Source organism: Cygnus atratus, chromosome 10 (genome assembly GCF_013377495.2).
Source record: "Cygnus atratus isolate AKBS03 ecotype Queensland, Australia chromosome 10, CAtr_DNAZoo_HiC_assembly, whole genome shotgun sequence".
Lineage (NCBI taxonomy): Eukaryota > Metazoa > Chordata > Aves > Anseriformes > Anatidae > Cygnus > Cygnus atratus.
In genome coordinates, this window is record NC_066371.1 from 13,882,921 (window position 1) to 13,900,423 (window position 17,503).

Sequence of the window (17,503 nt, forward strand, 5' to 3'; positions counted from 1 at the left end):
CCACGGGGCATCCAGCACCTCTCCAGGAAGCCTGTCCCAGTGTTCGGCCACCCTCATGGTAAAGAATTTTTCCTACCATCCAGTTTGAGCCTCCCCTGCTGCAGCTTTGTGCTGTTCCCATGCGTCCTGACATCCGTTACTGGGGGAAGAGACCGGCGCCTGCCTCTGCATTTCCCCTCCTCAGGGAGCTGCAGAGAGCCATGAGGTCGCCCCCGGCCTCCTTTTCCCCAAACCAGACAACCGGAGTGTCCTCAGCATCTCCTCACAGGACATGCCCTCCAGCCCTTCTACCAGCTTTGCTGCCTCCTCTGGATGCTCTCATGTACCTTAACATCCCTTTTAGATCACGGAGCCCAGAACCATATGCAAGGTGAGGCCGCACCAACCCTAAATACAGTGGGAGAATCACCTCCTTTGACCACCTGGTTGTTCTGCGTTTAACACACCCAACACAGCATTCTTTTTACTGCACTGTCCCCTAAGCAAAAGGCTACCAGTACATTGCAACAGTCATCAAACAGCAGTCAAATGATCAGAGAAATGACAATTAGACTGACACAGCCTTAAGCTTCTGGGACTCCTTATTGGACAGACAGTGGAAATTACTCCATCCAAAAGTTAATGTGCACTGCAAAAATAAAACCAGTTCTCAGAACAAAACCAAAAAAAAACACCAAACAACAACAACAAAAAAAAACAACAACAATTCTTGAGGAGTAGTAAACAAAGACTTTGTCACTAGGATGTTCATGAGCTGAAAGCTAGGCCAATATCAGGGAATATGTCACCATGTACTTCCTATGCTTTTCCCTATCAGCAAGGACACCGGGTAAAACGAAGTTTTAGCTTGATCATATATGGCTGTCCTTTGTGTTTTTACAATTGACATTCACATTTAACTCCAGCCCAGAACTTCCAGGTCAGAACTTACTGTGTGCCAGCCTACGAAAGGAAACTACAGCTCAATGTCCAGTGCTTGTCCAGAAACCACTGGGGAGTCATCAGACAAGCAGCAGGTGCCATTTCCTACCAGCCTGCACCATCTTAATCTGCATGTGGACAAGGAAGCTCTCTGGAGCCCAATATCTTTTTCCAGTAGTACCCCTCTACTTCTGCAGGGTTTTGTTAACAAACTTTGGACAACTCTGAGATTCTTGACGTCAGATCGAAGTACTAAGCCACTGGGATATAGTAGGAAAGTTCTTGAATTTCTAGGAGTCATTCCCATAGCAGAAATAAGGAAAGCAAGCCAAGTCCTTCCATCAATGGATGTAATCAAGGGATATGCTAGCTTGCAACATCTCTGGCTCTGAGCCAGATGGCAAAAGTTCTAGGTCACGAGCTTAGGATGCCCCTGTCTTAGGAGTGATCTGACCTCTTTATCACAATGTAACCCCACCAAGCACATCTGTAGCAACAAGGAGCCCAGATTCAAGTCCCCCCTATGTCCCCTACCTTCATACCTCTGTCTCAGGCCGAGGAATAAATACTGGGGGTCTCATCTTCAGAGTCAGGTCCTGGAAGTCCCACTCACCAAGCACATACTGCACTGGCATTCTGTGGCAGGCAAAAGCAAATAAACACTTTACGACTATGCTCTGTAACACAGAAAAGTTCTGTGCTTACCTCATTAGTAACAGTTCAGTACTGTGCTTACCTCATTAGTAACCCCTGTGAGAGTGGCTATCTAGACAGCCCTGAGGCTCTCAACTGCACGTACAACATGTACATGCCCTCTCTCTAAGGGAGCTGTAGGAGCTCCATTTCCACAGATCAGTTTGCCATCAAGCAGCAGACCTGGGGAACTACAGGCTAGTTAGCCTCACCTCGATGATGGGGAAGCTCATGGAGCAAATAATCCTGGAGATCGTTTCCAAACATATTAAGGACAACATGGATTTACAAAGGGAAAGTCACTCCTGGCCAACTGGAGCCCTGTCTGTGTCCAGTGCTGGGCTCCCAGCAGAGGATAGACATGGATGCACTGGAGCAAGTCCAGCAAAGAGCCATTAAGATGATTAAGGGATTGGAGCATCTGACATACAAGGAGAGACTGAGAAAGCCATGGTTAAATTCTGTAAGCACAGAAGGGCTTAATGAAAACATACCGGCATCAGCGTCAGTATTGCCAGTTTCCTGCTCCTCTGTAACATCTCTTAAACCCTCTGTGCTCCCACACAGGACAGACAGATGACTTGCTACCTGACAGCAACAGCAAATGCCTATCACTTGAGTTACCATGAGAAACTGATGCAGCACTAGCTTTAACATGACCTGTCAGCTACTGATGGTCTTCAGCCTTCCCTCTGCTACCATTCTTCTGGCTGCATTAAGCCTGAGGGAAACTCTCCAAAGGAATGACTGCAAGAGGATTCCCCTACCTTTCTAGTCGCCTGTGACACAGCTGCTGGATCTGCTCCTGTTGCACTGCTGTAAGCAGAGTATGGAGTTTTTCGGAGTTCAAGCTCTGAAACTGAAGACATCACTTTAAAACCAGCCCATCTGTGCAGCTTAGGCATTATCTACATTGATGCAATGGCATCTTCCAGGCAGACCCAGCACACTGACAAGCACACATGGCTGGGACTCTTGGAAACCCTGAACGACTAAGGAGAGCCTACCTGTATATTTAAAAACAAACCTGTACAACTGTTCTGCTACTTTTTGGGGTCAGAAGTATAGGCAAAATCAAGATTCATTCCACCAAAGAAGTCAGAGCACAGTGCTAGTGTATATGTAATGGGTTACATTTCATTCCCTACAAAGAAAGCATTTAAGAGACCCCAAGTACTTTATTGGCATTAATAAACTATACTCTGCACTGCCATCTGAAGGAGGAAAAAGTTGTTCCACCTCCTATTTGTGAGATAAAAAGAAGGGCAAGGGATTTGATCAAAATAACAAGGCAAGAGCCCACACAGACCTTACCCCTTTTCCATTACTTAACTGTTTTTGCTCCCAGGACAAATGACACGATGTATTCACTGGATTCTCGTGCCTCAGGGATCCCATTTGTCTCAAACACCTTTTGCCAGTAGCCGACTGTATCAATGGCAGTCACCAGCCCAGGTCTTGCACTACAGCTCTGCCTCAAAGATGACTGCTTGGGGCCATGGACAGGACTTTGACTCAATCCCACTGGCACACACTGAGGCAAAAGACCCAAGAACCTCCTGAACAGTGGCTGGGTGAGGCATCTCATTCTTGCAAAGTCAGCTCCTGTCTTCCACCTGGGTTCCTCCTTTCTGTCTGCTGATCTAATCACTGATGAGACTCACAGGACACCTGGTGTTGCACAAGCCCCCATGGCTAAGCATCTGCTGGTCACAGTCCATGGATTCTCCTCAGGGCACAGTGAAAAGGGCACTGGCTTGCAGATTTGCTTGCCTAGAAAGTGGACAGAAAAGAGGACAGGAAAGTCTGGCCTGAATCCCCAGGGTAGTAAGAAGTCACAAGTTCCCTTCTGACAGGATGCAGACTGCTCGCCCGACTCCCACCAACAGGTACAAAAGCAGCTACTCACACCCTAAGAAAAGCAAAGGATTACCCCCAAACAACCTCAGGTGGCAGCTGAACAGCTCTGCCACTGGAACCCATTTCCTAGCAGATCTGACTATCTCCACAGGCCAGAGCTATGAGGAGGCCAGTCTGTGCCCATGGCAAGGCAGCAGCAAGCGTGCCTACAGCAAGCCACAGGCACGCCCTCCCTCAGCTCCATCCCCAGGACAGGTCACCCAGCTTTCCTGCACAAAGGCCTCCAGTCTCTCCTAGCTCTTTTCTTCCTCTCCTATTCAAAGCCCCCAAGTCCCAAGCTTCACACAGAAGACTTTGAGCTCACGGGTTGTGTTTTTTCCACGTTGTTTCCATCCAAGGAGGCTACAGAGCAAGGGAAGGAGAAAAAGCTCACAAGATGCAATCAGAGGGAAGAGAAACACTTGAAAGACACGAGGGCAAACCCAGCCTAAGGGCAGTCAGTCTCTTAGAGAAAACAAGCATTGCCAGAGAGGAAAAAACACACACACAAAAAGACGACAACCACTGAGACGCTAGGAGACCAAACTTTATAAAACAGCTGCTGAACATCACACTTAAAGCTGCCTTTTAATGGAGAGCAGCGCAGCCAGCCCATCTTCCCGCTGCGACCCACGAGGAACGAGGCCCCTCGCCCCCTGACTCACAGCCCCGCGGGTTCCCCTCAGCACCCGCTCCTGCCTCAGCGAGCCCTCAGCCTCCCCTCCTCCGCTTCCCCCGGCCGAGCACCGCGCCGACCCCGAGACGCCTCCCGGTCACCGCACGCAGCGGTGCTGGGCTGGGTCAGCTCCCAGCCGGGCCGCCGCCAACACCGAGCTCCACGGGGCGCAGCCCGGGGCCTGCCCTGCCCGTGCTGCGGGGCGGAGCCGCGCTCCTGCGGGGAACCCAAAGGGAGCGGAGCCCGGGGCGGCAGCGGGGGGGCCCCCGCAGCTCCCCTCGCCTGCTCCCCCCGCACGCCCTCGCACCGCCGGCAGCCCGCGGCTCCCCGGCCCCTTTCTTTGCGGGGCTCCGCCGCGGGAGCAGGAGAGGACGAAGGGTCCGCACCGGGGCAGGCTGCGATTCGCCGCGGCCCCCCCCCGCCGTTACCTCAGCGGCCCCTCAGAGGCGAGCGCGGCCTCCCGGGGGGCTGCCGTATGGGAGACCGGCCGCCTCAGCCGCCGCGCGTCTGATTGACGGAGCGCCGTCCAACCGCGAGCCGAGCCCTGAGACCGCCGGCCAATCGCGTTGGGACTGGGAGCGGAGGGGCGGGGCTTACCGGGCGCGGCGCGGCCCCCCCCCCGCTGCGGGCAGCGCGGCCCCGGCACGGCCCCAGCGGCGGCGCCCCGCGGGCAGCGCTCAGTAAGTGGCGGCCCCGCGGGGGTGGAACGGGCCGGGCCGGGCCGTGAGGGGCGCTGCGAGCCGCGGCCGCCCGCCCGCCCGGGGCCGCTTCAGCCGGGCCGGCAGCGGCGGGGAGGCGCCGCTCGGCTCTGGCCTCCCTCGAGCCGCGGCTCCGCGCCCGCTCCCCGGGGGGACCCCGCCGCGCTCCGGGGCTGGGGGTGCCGGCAGCGCCCGGCGCGGCGGCCTCACGGAGCGGCGGGGAGGCGGCGGTGTGAGGCGGCGACCAGCGCCTTGTGTTCTCCTTCTCCGCAGCCCCGGCGCCGAGGTCGTGGCCGCGCGAGGAGCGGCTGGTGGAGCGCCGCCAGCTCGCCGCAGCCGAGCGCCCGGACCCGCTGCGCCTCGCGTCGGACCCGTGGCCGGGCGGCGGCCGTGCCTGGCCCTGGAGCAGCCGTCGGAGACCCGGAGCAGTGCCCAGCCCGCAGGTCGAGGCTCCGGCGCCAGGATGACAACTGGGAAAGGAAGGTGGTGGTGGGAAAGGTCACGCGCCCCCTTCGTAAGCCGTGGGCCCTGGGCGCTCGGCCTCCCAGGCTGGCCCCCTGCAGTGTGGGCCAGGAGGGGCTTGGGAGCAGAAATACTCTCGGCTGGCCCAGGGACTGGGTGTCTAAACTCTGCTGGGAACCTTTCAGCCAGGACCGCTTACAGAGCTGGGCTTGGGAACCCTTCAGCATGGGCAGGATGCTAAGAGCACAACCCCTCTTCACCCCCCCCATCCCCAGTTGGCCAGATTTTCAGCCAGCTAATTTTAACCTAACTTTTTTTCAGAGGAGCAATGCACAGCAGCACAATATCTGGCCCATATGTAAGGGGGCCTTACCCAAAGGCTTGAAATCAGCTTCAGCATCCAAGTGGTTTTCCAAAACTGACATTGAATTGAGATGGAGGCTAATCCATTATCCTTCCAAAATTCAGCAGCTCTTTGGGATCTAGAGCTATGCTTTGAGCAGTCCTGAGGCCTGCTTCACTGCTTTCACTGAGGTTCCTTTTCCAATTTTTGTTTCCTTGGTTGTGGCTTTTTATAAAGCATCAAGTATCGTCGTGGAGGGTTTCTCTGAATAGCAGAAATTGATGGTTCTCTCTGAGCAGCCGCTCTGCCTGCCCTGCCCCATACCTGTGCAACAGTTCCCTCCCTTCCCCTGCTGGGCCATGGCTGCTGCCGTGGCACTCGGCTTTCAAATTTGTCATCTCTGGGCCTGGGTGTCCACCACCGCTGAGCTCCACTGTAGTCAGTGGTGGAATCCAGGTGCTGTCTGGTTTGGTGGTCAGTGAAGGACGCTTTCCCATTCAGCCACAAGGAACCTGTGTCTCAGTGTGATGGTAGGTGGCACCAGGCCAGAAGTGCTATCTACTTTCACGTTTCTCTAGAAACTCACGGGAGTTTGACATGTTCCACAAGTCTCCCAGGCACTTCGAAATCTCCCGGCAGCTCCTGCTTCACAAAGTTGTTCACTGGGAATTGTGAGACAGGGTCTGCGTGTGTGGTGAGAGGTCTGCATGCTCGGGGAGATGCAGGACAAGTGCTGTGCACGTCGAGATGGCTAGTCAGGCTGCTGACCGGCCACGGGGAGGCCTGGAGCTGTTTGCCTGGTGTAATTTCTCTGCTTCAGTTGTTAGTGACAGATGTTAATCATGCTGCTTAACGCAGTTACGGACGGCAGTAAGGCATCGCAGTAATGGGAACTGCGCAATAACCTTGCCCAGAATAGAACAGTAGAGCTGAACGATGGCTCATTTCTCTTTGCAAGCACATCTTTTTCTATTCAGAGCTCATTAACCCCTGTGTCCTGGTTGCATTCCAGTTCAGAGATGTAGCGTCTGCTAAAGTACAGAGAAATTATCAGAGGACTGCTACTGTAGTTCTTGGGATCTGTATTACTCTGCTCCAGAGGTAGCTGTGTTTTCACTGAAGCAATTGCTGAACTAAGGCTATATACAGTGATTTTTATAAACAAAGTTGTGCAGATACTTCCCATAGGATCATCCCATGGTGTTTTGCAACTCCTGATCATTTCCACAATAGAAGCATGAAAACAATTAAAGCCTTTCATGTTTTCAGCATGAATAGATCTGTCAAATTTCACAACTGCAATCCAAAATGGGACCCATTTTAAAATTAATACCAATAATTAGCGGTGCATGACTAAGCCTGAGTGGGTGCTTTCACGGGGGACTTGAGAAATACCATCTTTAGCAGCATATGGGGGACCAGTGCAACCCGCTGCTTTAAGGAAGCTGCCTTCCAGAGTGCGTGGGCTGAGGGACAGTGGGTGGATGGACAGAGCAGTGACTGCTTTGGAGGGCAGTCCTGCTTCGGATTCAATAGAAAAACACCTCGAATTATGGATGCCTCAGAGGTGATTGCTGTTTTACTGGATCTGTTCTCACTGGTAAACTTGAGGGGATCTCTGTAACTTTCTGTAAATTGAAAGCAAGAGACAGAAGAGAAGCAGGAAGATGCTATTTTTCTGGTATGGATGGAGGCCACCTGGCTCAGCCTGGAGCAGACAAAGGCAGGGGCTCTGAGGCTGGCCCCACACAGATCTGCCAAGTGCCTGCAAGGAGCTGAGCTGAAGTAGTGAGGGGAGGGCAAATCACTGACTTCAGCTGAATCAGGCAGGACTTTGGAGGCTCTTTCAGGGGAAAAATGGTTTGTTTATTGATTTTTTTTTCCTTATTTTGAGTGGGCATCTCTGAGCTGCTCTCAAAAATTGTGCTAGTTAATTGGGAGGCTTTGGGAAAGGTGCCTGTCTCTATTTGCACTATGTGTCTACTCTCTTCCTTTCCAAGGCAGAAACCAGTGTGGTTCCATGAAGAAAAGCCATCAGTGATGATGCTACAAGATAGGTCTCACATGAGGGTCCTTGAAATGAGGGGCAGCTCTCCATTACTGTAGCTGGAACCTGTCTCTTGAGTGGCTGGAGACAACAGCTTGGTAAAAGAAGCTACCAGGAGCTGGCAGGATGAGTTACAGCTCACCCTCTGTACATGACTTGTATCACAGCCCCATCGCAACGGCCAAGCCAGACCCAGGAACAACTCTGGATGTGACTGTACCAGAAACAGCTACCGTAAGCCCTGAGACTACTAGTTTCAACAGCACCAAAATCCCAGATGTGGCCAGCAGTGGACCCAGCATGAGCACAATGCTGCTGTCCTTTGGGATCATTACTGTGATTGGGTTGGCTGTAGCTATGGTAAGAGACCCTGCTAAATATTGCTCTGTCTGTCGAGGGTGGGGGGTATCAAAGGGGCTCTAGGACTGATTTGGGTTGAATAACTTCTGTGTGTTATATTAAAGGCTCACCCAGAACTGGTGGGAACTTTTCTTTTTAAGGCCTTTAAGATCCTTTTCTTTTTAACGCCTTTATCCAGTGCTCCAATACGTCTGCAGTCTGCCTGGGGTCTAGTCCGAGCAGGCTGCTCAGCAGGCCTAGAGGAATCCATATATAGCATCGGTATTTATTTTAATAGCAAGAGGAAGTTCAATTAAAAGAACACAAAGCAGCAGCAGACTGACAAACAAGTCAGTCTGTTCTGACTTGTTAACTGGAACAGCTGCATTGATTTAAACCTTGTCAACACCAGGGGCCCACAAGAAAGTTCATCCAACTTAACTTTTAAAGCAGACCGTTGAACCATGTTAATCTCCTCTGTGGGCATGGCTTTATAAATTAAGGCAGCCTAAATTCATTTTACCTTGACTCATTCTAGACCGCATTTCTGAGGTTCGACTTGCTGGGTATCAGCAGAGTCCTTCAGGATTTGCTGCATGTAACTAATGTTGCTATTAATGCTTTAGGTAGAAGCTTTCAGAAACTAGTTCTGGGCCTGACAGAGACAATGCAAGTGCTGCAGTTTTCTTTCAATATATAACCAGATCGTTTACCTGCCAACAGAGAACGAAGGTAGCAGCAAGCTCCCATTCCTCGTATGAGGAAGAGCTTCACTAATACAACCAGCAGAGGAGCCTATGGAAAGGCACTACTGCAAAATTTCATTGCAGGCCCAAGGAGGAGTTTCTCCAAAAGCCCCTAAAGAGAACCTGGAAACATTATCCTGGAAACGGTCATAAGTTCCCGAGAGCAACAGCCAGCGTTCGTAGTTCTCAGAACAAGGCTCTGGAGGCCAAAAGCCTCACTTTCCTCCCAGCCCAGCCACTCTTACTGGCTGACATGAGGCAAGTCACTGAGCATGCCCTCTTTGCTTCTTCCCTTTGTACTGGGGAGGGGGTAACGATGCTTCTATGCTGTAGGACTCTGCAGATGAAAACCACAAATGGAAGGTTCTTCATTCACTCTTAAATTGCAACATATGGCCTGCAGCCACCAGAAATGTGCTAAGCTACACTTAATACACACCTAATACTCTGACTACTACTAACACACCTAATAAAAGGCCACTCGAGCACTCAGTGTCAGACTGGATGTGCTATCAAGCTTACACTGATGTATGTGAAATGTCAGTTTCAGTTGTCACTTCTCCCTTCCCCCTGCTTTGGTGCGCAGTGACATCGGACTTGCTACGCCTCCTTTCTGTGTGTCCTGTACCGAAATTTTCTTGCCCCAGCTGATCTCCATCCTACTGGGACTGTTGTAATGATGGTTTTCTTTCTCCTTCAGGTTCTGTATATCAGGAAGAGGAAGAGGTGAGTAACATCTCTTGGTAGCTGAAGGGAACTCAGTGTTTCAAAATCCAGGCAGAGCTAGGAAGTAGAGCAGGAGATGGGGAGAGCGTAAGGAATGGTTGTCTGAGAGCAAGCATACGGGCAGCCAGCTGCATGTGAATGAGGCAGAAGCAGGGACTCAGCACTCCGTCTTCTAAAACCAGAGCTTCCAAGGCTCCTTTGCAGCTTTGGGAAGGACAACGTTGACCAGGAGGAGGCTGGGGATCCTGTAAGCTCTTCATGCTTCATCTGTGAAATGCACTAAAAAAGAGGAAAGGATCAGGAGTGTAAGAAGCTGGAAACTCTGATGTGAGAGGCATGGGTCTCACATTTCAACTGTTCCCAGATCTCTGTGCTTCCCAACAGCCCAAGCCAATGACAGTGGCCTTGCAAGTGCCTCTTTAGCTGCAGTCACAGCAATGCCAGCAGCTTGGTGCAGAGATGCAGCTTTCTAGCCTGAGACTTAGTGTCTTAATTTCCTTGTTAAGCTCCCATCTGAAAGTGGAGAAGACAGCAGCATGCAGGGAGACGCACTTCTTGATTTTTCCATCTCTGACAGCAGAGGCAGTGAAGATCTCCTAGCTGTGGTAATCCCTGTCTGATTCCTTGTGGCAGGGCCACAGACCTTCTAGAAGTGCTGCTGCCCACTATGAAATTTCCAAGTCTACCCGTGCAGCCCAGGTCTGGGTACTGCCACAAGAGAAGCTAATGCTTGGCCTGTAAACAGCGCTGCTGGAGATAATGGCTGTGTTGGCAAACCTGTACAGAGGCAGGGAGGGAATGTGTCATCCTAACACTTGCCAAAATAGGTATTTGTGGTGACACTGCCAGTAAGAGCTTGGGTGTTTCCTTTCCCCAACCCCCAAAACTCAGCTACAGCCTAAGTGTTTTCACAGGAGCATGGCCATCCATCCATCCTCCATCACTGACCTGCCTGCTATTTAGGGAGACCCTTTGCGGTAATGCTTTATAGCTCTGTCACTTGAAGTAATGATACAAGAGTAAGAACAACCTGTCCACATGCATCAGCCTCCCACGAGTCTCTCTTTCCTATTTTCTATTTATTATATTTCTGTTTATTATTTTCTATTTATTATTATATACTTCCAGTCAAGTATATAGTTTGACAAGTATAGTTGAAGTACTGCTCTTAGGCCACTGGAGCTAAAAGCAGACTTGTGCTGGCAGGCATACTGTGACGTGGCAGGACTGGCTGTCATGGCAGAGGGGCAGGGAGAGGAGTTGCAAAATGCCTAGTCAGTATATTCCACCCTCTTGTTTTTCCCATGAAATAAAGCTTGTTCTGAGCTTTATTAGGTCTGCAGATACTTAAAATCCCCATTTGATTCCTCCGTGCATAATGCCTGCCAACATAGATTACTGAAGGCAATTAATCCCTGGAGCTGCACTTGGGGCATCTTCCAGTTGCGTGTAGTAGGTTCTTATCCTCCTCCCCACAGGACGAGGATGTGACCATTATCCAGAAAGCTGCAACAAGAGCTGAATCCTCATGCAGAATGAGAAACAGTATGCAGAAGGCTTTATCTGTGGAGCGGGGAAGGCAGCCTGAGCTTCTGTCCTTCTGTCTTTTGATTTTCTTTTTACCAACCCTTTGCCTTCCCTCCTGCGGCAGGTTGGAAAAGCTACGGCACCAGCTCATGCCAATGTACAACTTTGATCCCACCGAAGAGCAGGATGAACTGGAGCAGGAGCTGCTTGAACATGGGCGAGATGCAGCATCTTCCCAGGCATCACAGAGCAAGGTAGGCAGCAGCAGCCAGCCAGTCTGTTATCACAGCCACTGGCACCTGCACTGCTTTTGTTACAGGGCTAAGGAGTTTTTGTAGGGTTGTACTGTAAGGAAACCATACGAGACTCCGTGAGGGCTTTCCCCATCTCAGCCAGCCCTGGAAACAGGCACCTTGAGCATTTTGGAGTGCTTAGGATGATTTGAAGAGTAAGGCAACTAGGACAAAGAGCCTGGGGAGGGTAAGTGCTGTCACTACTCAGCTATGAGAGAGAACAGGGCAATTCCAGCAATTAAGGGTGAGTTTATTACAGTTTACCACTTAGGGCACCACAGGGGAACAGTAGGATCAATGCCATTTTCTGGGAGAAGGGGCTTCAATGCTCACAAGGTACTGAGGCTCCCTTGTCCTGCCCCTGAAAATAAAAACATTTCCACCCAGTTTTAAGGTATCTTTGTTTTGCCTAACGCTATGAGTGTGAAACAAGGTCTTGTGAAGGGAAAGCCTGTAGTTGTTAACACTGAACTGTGTTGCAAGCCCTGAGGAAGGCAGGCAGAAAGCCTGTGCATTGCTGTGGCTTGGCACGTCTGATCTTGTCAGCACCTCCAGGCCAACCTGGCTGGGCACAGAGCAGGCATGGCTCAAAAAGAGAAAAGGGAGGAGAGTTTTCTATTTGAATTTGGGGAAAAGGGAGGAAGGCTTTGCTTTGACCACTTCTGAGTGTTCAAAGGCATGGAGTGTACTGAGAAATGATAAGGTCATCAGAGACCACTGGCTTCCTACATTTGTGAGTTAGGAGAGAGCTTGATGCCAGGTGTTCTTGGTTAATGGTCCAGATGGGTCTTTGTCAAGAGGCTGTCTCCTTCCCCATTGTACCAAGAGGAAGGAGAAATAGGGAAGAAGGGCTTCTCACCATTGCAGCCAGTTTCATAGTGTTCTTTGTTTCCTTTGTCACCACTATCGCACACAAAAAGCCTTTCTGTAATACAGAGCCAGCAAGGATGGTTGGAACAGGTATGTCTCTTAGCTAGTGATGCAACCTCCCCTTAGAGTAGACATCTCTCCTTTCCTGAATTCCTCTCCAGCTGTTCCATATCGCCCTTGCTTTTCCAGTTCTAGGAGCATGAATTCTCCCAAACATGTCTTGGTTTCCACACGCTTTATACCTTCAGATAATCTGTAGCAAGCTTGGTGTGGGCAGAAAGGAAGAAAGAAGAAAATAAATACAACTGCAATTATAAAATATTTACCTTGAAGGATGCTTCCCAGCCTGACAAAGAGCACACAGCAGGTGTGTTGCAATATGGATGATAATCAGCATATTCTATACACTGGTTTGGGAAAGTAGAAAAATAATGCTGTATAAAAGCAAAGGATCTTGTTCTCTGAGCAGCACATACATCAGAGCCCTCTATCAGTGCACACAGAGTACTTCCCTTACAGGTAATAAAGAGGGGAAATGACAAGGCCAGAGTTAAACTTAGCACAGTAAAAGTGCATGCTTTCTATATAGTGACTGGCCAGCAGGATACCTTAGATCCCTCCAGAGCTTGCTAATGCACAGACACCTCTGCTTGGAAAGTATGCGAGTTTAAAGATTTTATGGAACATGAGAGGGAGTCTAAACCAGCAGCCAAGGATCAGTTTGTGGCGTGTTTCCAGCCTTCTTGAGGTTTCAAGTCTTTTTATGCTGCCTTGAGTGTATAAAACAGTGAGTTCATGGCAAATCTGTGGAGTCCTGGATAAGCTACACCCTGTAATCCAATGATGTGGGGATTTTAAATTGGCATGGTTGTGCTGACTTGCTCTGTGGCTTGTTGTATTTTTCTGTTGCAGCCTTGGCAGTATCATGTTAGTCTATCAGCCCCACCTTGAGTAGAATAGAATAGAGCAGAATAGAATAGTTCACTTGGATGAGACCTACAAAGATCATCAAGTCCAATTTCCTGAGCGCTTCAGATCTAACCAAAAATTAAAGCATATTAATGAGGGCATTATCCAAATTCCTCTTGAGCACCGACAGCCATGGGGCATCCAGCATCTCTCCAGGAAGCCTGTCCCAGTGTTTGGCCACCCTCACCATAAAGAAATGTTTCTTAACAACCAGTCTGAGCCTCCCCTGCTGCAGCTTTGTGCTGTTCCCATGCGTCCTGACATCCGTTACTGGGGGGAAGAGACCGGCGCCTGCCTCTGCATTTCCCCTCCTCAGGGAGCTGCAGAGAGCCATGAGGTCGCCCCCTGGCCTCCTTTTCCCCAAACCAGACAAGTCAAGTGTCCTCACAGGACATGCCCTCCAGCCCTTCTACCAGCTTTGCTGCCCTTAGTAAGAGGCTGAATGTAGTTATGATACTGTGCAGTCTGTGCCCAGGGTCATGCACACGAGAAAAAGCAGACTTGCTGGGTCTCATCTTTCACTGCTTCAATGCAGATTCTGCTGACGAATCAAGGAGCCCTCCAAAGACCCAGCCGTCTTGTGTTCACAGACGTTGCCAATGCCATCAATGCATGAACAATACCTGCCCCTGCTCTGGGATTGTGCCGAGACTGGGGAGGATGGAGCCAACAAACCATTGACTTCTCACGAGCATGGCTGAGTCCCGGAGCCCAGCTGGTCACTCTGCTGGTTTGTGGTACAGATGGGCACAAACACTGGGAACAGTCGTCACTTTGGGAAGAAAACCCTTTGTGATGGCAGTAGCATTTTTTGATGTGTCCGTTACTACTAAAGGGTTCTGAGCTGCCATGCTCTGGGTTCTGGGCTGGTGCTGACAGACACCATCTACCAGGCCGCATGCTTAGGAACAGTGCCCACTTTGTTGTAGCGTAACTTATCGGAGCACACGTGTGAGCGCTCTGGGTCAGGGAGAGAGGAGAGGTGCATGTTTCCCACAGCTTCCCTGTTGGCTTTGTGCCACCAGATCCCCGGGAAAGTGATGAATGAGCCTCCCTGTGCAGCTTTGTTAGACCCTGGAGGGCTGACCGGTGGCAAAGCCTCTTTGAGCTGGGAAAGCTGACTCTCCTAGCTGAGCGGTAATCTGGGGCACACAAGGGAAAACACATACCATGGGCTTATCCCATTGTGGCATGTGTGATGCTGATAAATGTGAGCCTGGGCTGATGTTGCAGCATGGGGAATTCACTAGCTCTAAAAAGTGAAATGGTGAACGTTTGGCTGATAACTTCTTAACTGAGGAGATGATCTGTGAATATCCCAAATCAGGGCTGCCATATGTAGAGAGGGGATTTCACACAGCTAGAGGCAGGGGCTGTCACATCTAGCTACATGACTCCCTGCCACTGACCTGGGAACGCCAGTGCCTGAGCCAGAGAGAGGAATTGAACACTGAAGAGAACTGGGGCCCTGATACCACGTATCCCCGGGGCTTCAGCTCAGGGAATTTTTTACAGTGCAGAGAGAAGATTAAGCCTTGATTTTTCTTCTTTTGAATGAGAATTAACAGGTATTGGCTCCACATTACAACAGGTGTGCCTAGAGGTGGCCGAACATCTGGTTGCTTCCTTACTTGCTAGGACCTGCAGTCAGTCTTCTCCCTGCTGAAGGAAACAGAGTTTTGTGTTAGCCTTTGCTCGTGTTACCTGCTAGTGCAGAAGGTGGGTCCGGGCAGGTAAGACAGCAGTTCCCCTGTAACCCTGAAGCACCCCGCTGCCTGCATGTCCTTCAGGGCTGCAGGAGAGAGAGTGTGAAGGGGTCACTGGCCACCTTGGCATGCTGCAGTGCAGCATGAGGGCTGTCCTCCTCAGAGCCTCTGGTGGCCACCAGCCTAGAGTGCTGCTGGCCAGCACAGTGGCCAGGGGCTGGCAGCAGGGTCCAGGCTGGGCTCTCACACTGCAAACAAAGAGCATGGCAGAAAGGACAAGAGGAAGGTCCAGTACAACCAGAGCACCAGGCACATGCCCCATCCTCCCTGCCCAGTTGCTCAGTCTTGAAACTGCAGGGAAAATCAAAAGAAGGGATGTGCGTCTGTCCACCCCGTTCGGACATCATGATCTGGGGGAAGGGGTGCTCCTTTTTGCTGCCAGAGATTGACCCTCACTCCTGGTTGGGTGGTGGCTTTAGATCCCTGGAGGTGAACGCACAAATCAAACTGTCTCACTGCTGTGTTAGTGGTGCACAAGCATCAGTCCCTGGCCATATACTACTCGCCTACTGATTTTTCTGCAGCACATGTGTTTGTCAGATCCTATTCCATCCACAGCGCCAGTCAAAATCTGAATGCAGATCTAAAGGTGAGCTTTATGCAAGGAGGTGTTTCACTGAGTGGCAATTCAGGTATCATGTGCTTTGTTGCAAGTTTGGGCCTGCTAGCTAGTTTTTGTTCTCCCAGATCCTGTTTTTTTGCTTCCCACTGTGATTTTCTTTTGCTATTCACAGATGCAAACACTTTCCTGTGCACATGCCACTGACCCCTGCCGCAGTGAACAGTTTCTCACCAGCTCTACCTTCTTCACTACACAGCTTCCCTCATAGCATTTTTGCAGGACTGAGTTGCTTTATTTTTTCAGTATCCCCCTTCCTTTTTAAAACCAAAGAGTTCTGAAAGTGTAGTAAGTCTAGGAGTGTCAGCACGTGTAGAAAATGGCCCAGCCTTTATAACTGGTAGATATGGCAGGAGGCATTCCCAGCTTGCCGAGGTTTGCGCGCCAGGGAGACTGCTGGAAGGGGGTGTGGGTACAAATACTTGGTGTAATCTGGTGTAGGTCCTTAGAATTTAGAGGCCACCATCTGTGGGTCTTCCCCAAGGTTATGCTTACATGACCAGCCAAAAAAAGCAACCCCCACCCCACCCCTGCCTCAACTTACCATCTCTTTATCTCCTCCGAGTGCTCCCTGAGGACAGCCAGCCACAGAGATGTCAGATTTTTCCCTTCAGCAGCTGGCACATCATTGCCCGTCACACTCCTGTGCTTTGCAGCAGGATGGGGACGCAAGCGGTGGCAATGGTGCATGCCCTAACCTGCAAGCGTTCAGCCCCTAGAACTCATAGGACTGGAACTTTGTTGTTGTCATTTTACACTCTATAAAAGGCAACCATAAGCTGGCTGTTGCCTCAGACCACTCCACGTATTGCACAGGCAGCTGCCAAACAGTGCATCTGCCAGCTCGGGTACAAAAACAGGCACCTTGTTCCACGTTAATGCTGAGATATCTCATATAACAAACACACCTGCAGAGGAATTCTCTTTAACCATTCTTCCTGCAATGGTAGGCTTTGTCCTGTGATGACTGCCCTTAGATTAAAGAAGTACAGAAAACAAGACTAAAAGAATATTATGGGTATTTGCTGGGCTTGCACTGGAGTATTCTTTTAGTTCAATAGCGCCTTCACTCACAGTTCTTGGACGTATATGTACAACTTAGCAGAAGCATTATGATGTAATTTAATTCAAGTGTTTCTGTGTCTTAAGCATTTAAATATAATTAAAGTATTTACATGAAATGTTGTGTGATTTTCTTTTTTCCCTACTATTTACATTTTCCAGGGAAAACTGGAGTATACCCTTGGTACCTGTTGGTAACTTTGTACACAGTGAATTCCCCTAATCTTTCAAAGTCTGAAGCAAGCATCAAAAACTTCAAATGACAAGCTCTGCAGAGTTAAAAGTTTAGTATTCCTCTGTGTGGAAACTCAGACCCCTATGGGAAGGCTTAGTGGAGAAGTCAGGAAGGCAGGCGCTTCCAGCCTAGCACATCCCAGGCACCCACAGTGCAGAAGGACAAATTCCAACTTGTCTGTTGGCCATATTTTCCTTAAACCAGCTGAATTCTGAGACAAACTCTGGATTTATTGGGTTACCTGCAGTTCTGTCCAGGACAGCTTCACCCACATTGGGTGAACATTGTGGGCAGCACCATTGGCAGCTCCATGGTGATATTTTTTGTGTGTTTCAGAGAACAAATTTGCTTTCTACCTCACTTTTTGGCCCACAAACCCATAACTTGGGACTGGTTAGGAAAGCTGTCAGATGACCTGAAGAGGCTATACAGAGGAACAGAATTAATTGTACAAAAAGCTGTGGCATATACACTATGTGGCATATACAGACTTCGCTGTGGAGACCTCTGGATATAGACATGAAACAGAATTAGCCTGTGTTGTAGTCAAGCCAATTCCAAGGTACTGTAAGATACACAAGAGGCTAGAATTAGGTACCAACACTGGGGTTT

At 50.2% G+C, this 17,503-nt stretch overlaps 2 protein-coding genes across 5 annotated transcripts in view; one reads left to right on the forward strand and one right to left on the reverse strand.

Moving 5' to 3' along the window:
- Window positions 1–4,765, reverse strand: part of HEMK1 (HemK methyltransferase family member 1) — a 32,834-nt gene extending 28,069 nt beyond the window's left edge. Inside the window, 4 exon segments of the mRNA XM_035547061.2 lie at window positions 1,464–1,557; window positions 2,382–2,473; window positions 2,948–3,387; window positions 4,618–4,765. Of these exon segments, the coding sequence (XP_035402954.1) occupies window positions 1,464–1,557; window positions 2,382–2,473; window positions 2,948–3,202 (441 nt within the window). The 5' untranslated portion in view covers window positions 3,203–3,387; window positions 4,618–4,765.
- Window positions 4,766–4,819: 54 nt separating this feature from the next.
- On the forward strand, window positions 4,820–17,176 carry C10H3orf18 (chromosome 10 C3orf18 homolog). 4 transcript variants are annotated; one of them, XM_050712671.1, is made up of 5 exons: window positions 4,820–4,869; window positions 5,161–8,099; window positions 9,525–9,550; window positions 11,202–11,331; window positions 13,745–17,176. In XM_050712671.1, the coding sequence occupies exons 2-5, from the start codon at window positions 7,866–7,868 to the stop codon at window positions 13,823–13,825; spliced, it is 471 nt and encodes a 156-aa protein (XP_050568628.1). In that variant the 5' UTR covers window positions 4,820–4,869; window positions 5,161–7,865; the 3' UTR covers window positions 13,826–17,176. The 4 variants fall into 4 exon arrangements, with proteins under 4 accessions (XP_050568628.1, XP_050568629.1, XP_035402802.1 ...); XM_050712672.1 differs by lacking the exon at window positions 4,820–4,869 and having other exon boundaries at window positions 5,161–7,552; window positions 7,693–8,099; XM_035546909.2 differs by lacking the exon at window positions 4,820–4,869 and having other exon boundaries at window positions 5,203–5,330; window positions 7,697–8,099; window positions 13,800–17,176.
- The last annotated feature ends 327 nt before the right edge of the window (window positions 17,177–17,503 follow it).